General features: G+C 40.5%; 1 protein-coding gene across 2 annotated transcripts; it reads right to left on the reverse strand.

Moving 5' to 3' along the window:
- Positions 1-3599: 3599 nt before the first annotated feature.
- On the reverse strand, positions 3600-8482 carry tbx16 (T-box transcription factor 16). 2 transcript variants are annotated; one of them, XM_088935939.1, is made up of 8 exons: positions 8337-8482; positions 7455-7557; positions 6212-6376; positions 5705-5851; positions 5286-5356; positions 4904-4992; positions 4381-4600; positions 3600-4059 (listed from the first exon to the last, which is right to left on the reverse strand). In XM_088935939.1, exons 1-8 carry the CDS (start codon positions 8411-8413, stop codon positions 3600-3602), a joined length of 1332 nt encoding a protein of 443 aa, XP_088792065.1. In that variant the 5' UTR covers positions 8414-8482. The 2 variants fall into 2 exon arrangements, with proteins under 2 accessions (XP_088792065.1, XP_088792064.1); XM_088935938.1 differs by having other exon boundaries at positions 4381-4603.
- Positions 8483-9712: the final 1230 nt, after the last annotated feature.

A 9712-nucleotide genomic window follows, 5' to 3' on the forward strand; every position in this document is an offset into this window, starting at 1 on the left:
GTTATCAGTCTTCAGATGAAAAACCCCTTCTGATTCACTGGATTCTCTCTCCCGGGAAAGGACTGATGGGGGACAGCATGCTTGTTTCAAACGGGCTCTTATACAAGTGGCCTCAAAATCAAGTGCTCAGCTCCATTTGAATTGATTGTAAGAGCAGCCTGCTGTGGGATCATCTCAGTATTAATAGTAACAACTCAGGAATGAAAAAATAATCTTACTCCTCTTTACCTTTCACTGTGTTTTAAGAATGGGTGTCTTAGAGTAAAACTTTGCATTATCCTTCATGTATCTGTGAATATTTATGCATATCACTATAATTTCATGAGGGTATGTAAGATAATTTCATTAACTACATAATCTGATATAAGTGCTATATTATAATATTCATATCCTGAAAGGATACAGCATACTCAGCTTGATCATTAATTTCTTATAACAAAATGTTGCTCTTTTGGGGCAGTATAAACATGAGATCAGTAAGAAGGTGGTAGAGGATTAAGTGTAAATGTAAAGAAAAGGATGAAAGTGTGCTTTCAAAACTGAGCACTTACTGTACAGAAATGGGCCTCATTTTAGTGAGCTCACACAAACAAATGGCCAAGGAAAAGCTGCAGCCTCTCTAGACTGCGGAAGAATTAGTGCTGCAGAGATGGTGCTGGGAGAGGAAAAACAAATCCACTAATGTCTTTAAAAAGCACATAATGAATTGGCTGAAATAAAAGCCAGAGTGTACATTGTCCCCTGAGGAAGACAGCCGCCCTCTCAGCTGTGTTTTACACCAGTAATTAGCTGCTGAGATCCGTGGAGAAAGGTACTGAGCATTGACTGTTTACTGTTCTTCATTAAGAGCAATGAAAAGCCAATGGCATCCTCCACTTTCATGGTCTTTAACACCCTTTCAGGAAAAGAAGAATTGCCATGACATGCTTTATTACACAGGTATTACAAAGATGCCAGCCTCTCTCTCCTACGGAGACACCAAAGTAAAGGTTTCCAAGTGCTTGCTGTGTCTGAGAATATTTGAGTACAGGGTTAATTAGTGGGAAAATACAAACAGTCCTTACACACAGACTTATTTCAACTGACAAAGTCAGGGTTTTTTCTTTAAAGAGTTCCTTTTTGGTAGCTATGGCCAAAAGAGATTTGTAAAGGTGAGGCTAAAGGTTTTGTGGTCACAATATATTGTGAACTGTCAGCCCATTAGAACATAAGGTTACAAATGAGAGGCCGTTTGATCCATTGTGCTATTTTGTCTGCTAGTTACTAGATATTGTTCTTAGAATCTTTCTTATTTGTTTCTTGAAGCTTCTTTAAAGATTTCACATTGGAAAAGAAAGTGTGGAAGTTTGAGTTTTTTTTTGAAGATCACGTCATGTTAGAGAGCTAAAAACTGCATGTTATTGTAAACTGACCATTGACCTCTGTTCTCCTCCCCGCTAATAGCTGATGTGTGGGGAGCGTACGGGTGCACTATGACTGCAGTCACATCATTCAGATCGGGCTGCACATTGGTAGTGGTGGTGGAGGGGAGTCCCCATTACCTGTAAAGCGTTTTGAGTGGAGTGTCCAGGAAAGCGCTCTATAAGTATACCAATTATTATTATTATTATTGTTGTTGAAATATTACATCATTCTCCATGACAGGAAAGACTGTATTGCAGGGCTGCACTAGGTTAGAAAGCTTCCAAATTGTTTTCACAGTTAAGATTGTTAAGATTGTCATTGTTTTGTTTAAAGGTTATATACAGTGTATTTGGTTTGGAGTGGAACCTTAAATGTGCTAGAAGTAATTTCCCTTTTAGAACAAGAAGAAATCAGCGAGATCCTTTTTAAAAGCACTTTTTAATCACGTATATTTACATGACAAATATATCAACAAAATAAAGACGTGCGCCTACTTCTAAAACTAGCCTTTTAAGTGTCAAGGCTCGTATTTACCAAGAGACATACAGTACGTACCAACAAATTGTTATCGATGAAAGTTGAGAAATTACACTTATCTTTGTTTCCAAGTTTTAAATGTCAGACCATTGCAATGGTGGGCTTCAAAGTGCAGCTGTGTGTCAGGACAGGTGAGGGGGGCTCTCTTCCGTCCATCATTATGACAAATTCACAATTATCCATGAGAAGGAAATAAGAAGTGACCTCATTTAGGATCTAACACTGGCTTCCTAATTACTGTTATCAACTGGACTGGTTAGCAAGTCAGACTCCCCACCTTAGTAGTTCTGAGTCAGTGAAAAATGCTGGATTTCCATTCCTGTGCCCAAATGGTCAGTGTGAGTGTGTGGGGTAGTGTTGCAGACAGGCCATATATCAAGCACTGTAGTCTCTCTAAAGCTCTTGCTAAGATCCCTTTCTAAAAACAAATAAGTATTAGAAATTACTTATGCAAAGTACAGCAATAAGAAAGGTCAGAATTACTAAATTTTGGATAAAAGTGGCGATTGGGATAGAACAACACCATCTTGTAAAATTAATCAATGCTTTTGATGGCGAATGTTCTTGAATGTTAGATTTATGACCATTCTGATTTTCTGTAGGTATCTACTTTTTTAGTGCTTTTACACCTTCGGTGTACCTTATGGGGAGTGACAAATAAGTCAGCACCTCTTAGAGTTACCAATAGTGTATCCTGCAGCCAATTGGTTCTTGAGAAAGAAACCAGGACCTATATTTGGAGGACAACTAACATAGCCAGAATAAAGCTGGGTGAAACAGGCGATTATTAGATTTGTAGAAAGAGGGATTCTGTGCATTTTTGGTTCCTCACACATTAGGCTTTGGGTTTCATGCAAAGCAACAGAAATGTCATTTAAAAACACAGTTCTATACGTGTTCAGTCATAAGATTATGATGAGACGTTTTGTACACATAGGTTTTCAGATATAATGAATCTGTATTTACAATACATATAAACTTTTTTATTCTGTTGTTAATAGTTGCAAGGATGCGATAAGGACGGCATTGCTAAATTAGCTCTGTTCTTTTTATTATTTTCATTATGCATTACTTATTACAACACAATTATAAGACTTTAAGAAAACAAACTCAACTTTTTACAAAATATAATAATATATAAAGGAAGAGAAATGCAACTTCTAAATAAATAAAATGTGTTGACAATGAGGCCTCCTGGTCAATTTTAGAAAGTTATTGGAACATGTTAAAACAGGCAAGTTTAAAATACACTCAATATGCCAGAACCTTCTGAGATAAGTTGAAAATCATTCCTTTTATTCGTATTGATGCACTGAAAAATTGCTGATGCCGAGTTTAAGAAAAAACAGTCAATTCTATCTGCATCAGCTTGAAATGAATATCTCTGGTGTGAGCCTGCTATTTGTACAAAAAAAAAATAAAACTACCTCAGCTGTCTGGTTTTCAACACATGCTCTTTATGGTACAACCCATTCTCTACTCTTTTGATTCTAACATGCCATGCTACACGAAGGGTATTGAACAGGACTTATTGTTAGTGATAAAAACAGGGAATGGGTGGCATCTGACATTGAGCCAGTGAATCTCAAGGGATTTTGTTACAATAATTGTAAAAAATGGTGGATGCAGCACTTGAGTCTTCAATCTGCTTGGCGTGTTTACCAGCAGGAATAAGAGAACAGTGGGTACTGGCTCCAGTCAGGCATGTTGCCGTGGTGATACCCATGGTGCATGCTCTGTGCACTGTAGTCTGAGGGAAGGTGGTGGCTGGGGTAAGCTGAGGACCCATATTGGCCATGGGGAGGCCCATTCCACTGCCCGAGAGCCTGCTCTGTAGTGTAGGGGTTATAAATGTGGCCAATGACTCCCGGCTTGGTTTGAGGTGATGCCACGGCAACATTAAGCACTCCTGCATAGTCCTGGTGTGCAGGTGGGCCCGGGGGCAGAGAGGGAGGACAGGACGATGAGGGCATTTCCAGGGCAGAGGGCTTGTTGGTGTCCTGGTCTGGCACCGTGGCAACGTCTGAGGCTCTGGATTCAAAGCTGGGCCGCCCACTGCGGCTGCTGCTTGCAGCACTGGTTGAGGACGAAGGAGATTTTCCAAAATCCTGGAACTTGCTGAGGAGGGAAGAGATTTGATGTCAGGTCATCCCAACTGGGCTTTACGGTAATACGTTTCTTCAGCACCTCTTTGAAATTGAAGCAATAAAATGTGCAGCTTTCAAAAATGTTTATGTGGGAGAAATCATAATAAAAGCACTTTCTTGCCCATTAGCACTATTTCCTAGAAAGCAAGCATAGGTACCATAGTAAACTCCTGTAGTGCAATAGTGAAAGCTGGGTAAAAGCATGGAAGAGAGGAAACAAGCACAAAGCCAAGTAAAAGTACTGCAGAACAGTGCCTTAAATGGAACTACTGTCTGTGGACTGCCCATTTACCTGTAGAGCTGGTAGGAGGCGGGCGCTGGGACCAGTTGCTCCGTATTGTAGATCTCCCTGGTGTCTGAACCCAGGGGAGAGTCTGTCCGCAGGCTCCGAGAGGGATCTTGATCTGCCCCCCAAGGGGAACAGCGCCCTTCTTTAACGGACTTTTCGTCTTTGGGCTTGGGCAGACTGGCGTGGTCCTCCTCGTAGCTTTCGTAGAAAGACCCCCTGAACTCTGCTTCACAAACACAAAGGACCGTTCAATCACTAAACGCCACACAAACAACACAACTCCAGCTACTCCAGCTTGAGAACTAGCATATTCACCACTGCCAACCTCAGGGCATGTGACCTTTGAACATTGCAGGCTGCAGTTTTGTGAATTTCACATGATTTCATTTTCTTTTGTACCCAGATACCACTGTTAAGTGTTTCCTGCTATGTTTTGAAGTAGTTTCGCTAAAAATGTACAATTATGCTCCCAAGTCTTTTAATTCAGTGTCAGCCTTGTCAGTTGGATTTAGATTCAGGTTCTTACCTTGAAGATTTTCCTGTTCGTCTTCCTGTTTGACTGTATTTGCTTTCTTCACATCTTTTTCTGGGCACATTTGATTTTTAAGCATACGCCTGGGGGGAAAAAAAAGCTGTTAAGGACTGGCAATCAAAGTTAGATCAGCCACAGAAAATGGTAAACAAAAATCCTAATTAACCCTTTCTCTTTACATAAAGGCCTTAATGTGTAGATTTTGATGTCTGTTAATGTGTGATAGTTTTATATTTAAGGATAGTCTAAATAATTCACTATGTTATTGAGCGAAAAGTTTCACTCACTAGGCATTCAGCTGATCAGATTAATTCTAAAAAAAAGGACAAATTACACTAAACTTTTTTGTAGAGTTTTTTGCCGTCCACTCGGTTACCTCTTTGTGTTGGTTCCTTGTTCCCTGAAGCCCTTAGCAAAGGGGTTGTGGTCAATCTTCAGTTTGGTTATCTGAAAGTAAAAGGAGATAAGAATTGGTTTGCCTTTTTACTTCACGCTCTGTAAAAGACAGTTGTGATTTTCTGCGGGCGCACCGGTTAGCATTGCTGCCTCAGAGCTCTGGAGTCTGAGTTCAGTTCTAGACCAGGGGCATTTTCTCTGTGTAGTTTGAATATCCTCCCTGTGTTCATGGACATATAGGAAAGAAATACTGGTAGGTTGATCGGCTTCTGGGGAAACTGGCGCTTGTGTGAGTGTCTGTCCTGCCTAGGGTGTTCCGCGCATGGAAGGAATTTGCCGGGGATTAAGAAGGTGGCGGATGCAGAATTTCTGAATGCATTTGACTTTGACGTGGCTCACCTTTCCGTTCTGGTACGCTGTGACCGCAGTGAAAATGGTCTCAGGGAAGGTAAAAGTCTGAAAGACACTCCACCGCACGCTGAAGAGGTCATCAGCCTGCACAATGTGGAAACGGGGCTGGTAGCGATGCATGGAGTGCAAAATTATCTGCAAACAATGAAAAGGTTGTGATTCTCTGTACATGAAGCCGTTATACACTTGGAAACCCCCCCAGCATTTGCTCAAAAGTGGCTTATCAGGTTGTTACCTTGAAGAGCCCAGATCAGTTTTATCTTTTCAAGGCAGTTTTTTTTAAATTAGACCAATTACTTGATTCTGTCATTTGTGGATACGTCTGGAGGTTTCTCGTATTTAACGCTCTATCCCGAAAAGAACAAAAAGAACGTAATAACATGGGGAAAAAAAACAATAACTAAATAATAACAAAAAACTTTCAACTATGTCAACAAAACCCGGCTGCAGCAGAAATACAGGGCTGTACTGCCAGTGATTACAAGACATCCTTACGTGGCCATGTTGGTCCAGAGTGTTGTTGGTCAGTTTTAGCTTCAGAAAGGAAACCGGCTGCTTCATCCAGTGACTGCCGGGGGCTGGTGAGTCAGGGTGCAGGTACGTCCGACACGGGGGCTGCGGCTCCGCCTTCCCAGCCACTTCCCACCGGTCCTTGTTCCACTGGGAAAGCAAAAAGGAGGGGCGTCCACATTAAAAATGCACTAAGGCTGACTGCCGTTACGGTATAAAAAGAAGGTGTGTAGTTTTAACAGACACAGAGCTTATTTACTGGGCAAAAACACAGAGGAACAAACCTTTAGAATTCCATTTTCCACTTTTTCTTATACTAGTGTTTGATATCTTCAATATCTATTCAGGACAGTGGTCGGATCTTCTGCAGATAGCGGTGACTACAGTGTTGAGCTTTTCTGAACAGTACTTAATTGAAATACCCAGGGGAAAGCGATCGCATGGAGCTCAGACTAGGACAGTGGCTGTCCAGCAAAGGATTGAGAAACAGGAAGTGATAACACACTTTGATCTCCGCAATGCCAGAGGGCTGACTGGCAGCACCTCTGGTCTGTGATCTGGGCGTGAGAGTTGCTGATGTGAGCCTAAATTAATATGCAACAGCCCAACTCTAAAGAACAATTGAATAGCTCTCCAGAGATTATCTGCAACATGGCCAACTTTTGCATCTCACCAGTTGAGTTTGCATTCTTCTTTTTTCTTTTGAGATTCTTCACTTGAAAATGTGTTCACGTACAATACAGGTGAGAAGGAAAGAAATGGCCAATATAATATCTTTCTCCTTCTCTGATTATATCTATTCATCCATCTTCAGCTTAGTACATTATCCAGTACAGGATCATAAGGAACACCCAGGACAGGACACCATCCCATTGCAGGACACACACGGATACAAACACACCCATACTCATACCAAGGCCAGTTTACATTGTCCAATACACTGATATTTTCTGAGATGTTTTGAGGAAGGCTTCTGTGCAGTTATTCTAACAGTATGTTAATAACCAACAGCCAAACAAGTGAAATGTTCTATTGTTTTAAATTTTAAATTAAAAATGTCCTTACATTCTAAGTATAATCACAGGTGCAAAGTGGAGCTGAAAAAAAAACTATTCTCCAGGAATTTATATTCTGCACAGCACAATGCAGAGTTAAGATGGAATTGCAGTTCTATCAGCTGTCTCTGTGAGGGGATGCAGATAAAAGAGGAAGAAGATAAATATCTTACCTTGTACCTGAAACCATCTACTGGCACCATATCTACCAGTATAATGTACTTAGCATAGGGTGATAGGCCCGAGAGGGTGATTTTACAGTGAGGAAACATTCTCCTGAAAGAGACAAAAAGCAGAAGCTTATCAGCAATGCATCTGGGGGAGTGCATACAGATTTATTTGTTACATGCAGTGTATATTTTACAGAAGAAAATATAGCTTTTTTCCAGGGGCCATCAGGCTAGCAAAAATGAGCATAAAGGTCTATCACTATGATTAATGTTTTATAGAGCCCCCTGTACAAATGTACATGTACTTTAAATATATTTTTAAATCATTATTATTATTATTGTTGTTGCTTTATTTTTAGTATAGGACAGAGTTCTTACAGTGCACACTGTTACTTTCATAGGCTTGTTATGGGCCATTTGCTGTTTTTGTTATTTTTATCTATTTTTTTCTTGGATACAACGTGATACAATGTTTTTACCAGTTTTATTAGGAATGAGATGTATGTTGCACTGCTTTCTTCCTAAATTGCCCTCCCTGGGGATGAATAAAGTGATTTGAATTGAATATATATAAGAGCAGCATTAAAGAAACGTTACAGGTCAACATACAGGGCATGAGTGTTTTATTAAGGCATTCTTTCTTGTGAGGTGAAATTAAAAGGTTGTCAGAAAGTTCTGGGATCAATATTTTCAGGATAAGGCAGGCGAGACTTAAGGGTGAAGATGGAAGTGGGGTTAACAATATACATAATGACACTGTAGCCCAGTTTGGGCAAAGCAAAGTTTAAAAAAAACACTGGAGCCATTAGGTAAGACAGGGGCCATTGTTTTCTAGCAGAACAAGGGAGATTAAATTTTACCTGGACACCTTTGTGTGCATCTTACCTGCCAGGTTTAGTGATGATCATCTCAGTTCCCAGCTCATGGAAAGACTTCCAGAGGTCTGAGTCTTCTAGACTCATCCGGACATTGCTCTGCAGATAGGAGTCGGACCCTGCAGCTGTGGAAGGGACTGGGATGCTGAAGTTTGGTTTCAGATCTGGAGGGAAGAAAATGGAAACAGGTCATGACTTGGAAATATTCAGGCATGAGCATTGAGCAGGCTAGCTACACCTCTGAAGGTGCTATTTAAGAAGAGCAATACATGTTAAACCTTTCATCCGTTGTATCCAATGCGCGATGTACATGTAAGACGCTTACTAGCTTTGGCAAACTTTAAAATGAAACCATGTTGTCCTCCTTCTCCACCTCTTTTTCAGGAATAATGTTATTATGTGAATAAAAGCACAGAAATGCCATGACTTGTTTGCCTCTATAACATTTTTTCAAGAGCTGTATTTCAAAGATGCCAGATACAGCATCTGGGTTATTATCTAGTCTAGTGCATACTGGTTAAATAATTCAGTAAATTGTCTGAAAATGTTGCAATTTTGGCAGACACCACACAGACCAACATTAGTTTACACAGTAAAATTTCGATAACTAGAAAATGCAAGTAATTAACACTTACCGCGTGCAGGCTGCATAGTTTCAGAGAATGTGCTGTTACTGTTTAGAATCCAGAATAGGATAGAGATCAGAAAACTGAGTTGAAGATGTGTCCTCTGGTAGCCCTTGAACAGTGTCTGCAGTACATCCGTTCTCTTGCCTCTGTAAAAGTCCAAGGAAGAACGATGCTTGATGCTTGATGCTTAATCCAAGGTGAGCTCAAGAAATATAGGGGCTTGAGTGAGTGATCTAAGCTCTGAATGGGGGTGTCTTCCATTTTTAAGAGAGCAACAGAGTGGGTGTGGCCTCTTGGCCCATGACTGTTCTCCATTCCTTTGAAGTGACACAGTGAGAGGACCGTCCCCATTCCTGATTGGACGATTGACAAATCAAAGGAACTTAGCAGCGTCTTGATACCGTCCCCCCAGGAAGCACCTTGGAGGAAATGCATCTTTATTAACTGCTAACAGACTTTTAAACAAATACGGATAGGCCTTCCCTCTTGAGAAAGAACCAGGTTTCGGTGCTAAAATCCCTGTAAATATCCAGGTAATTCCTGTAAGCAGAGAGAACGCCAAAGTGGGAAATAGGGCATTTGGTATTCAAGTAAACAAGTCTGTTGAAAATATGCTTTATTTAAGACTTGATTGGTCAACCAAAGCCAAACATTTTTTTTCCTTGGCATTATTGTGCTTTTATTATTACAAGTTATCATTTAAAGGATGACTTTGCTTAAAACATGGAAGTCTGGATTTAAAGTTGGAAAATTATCA

Source organism: Atractosteus spatula, chromosome 17 (genome assembly GCF_055471065.1).
Source record: "Atractosteus spatula isolate fAtrSpa1 chromosome 17, fAtrSpa1.hap1, whole genome shotgun sequence".
In the NCBI taxonomy this organism is placed as follows: Eukaryota; Metazoa; Chordata; class Actinopteri; order Semionotiformes; family Lepisosteidae; genus Atractosteus; species Atractosteus spatula.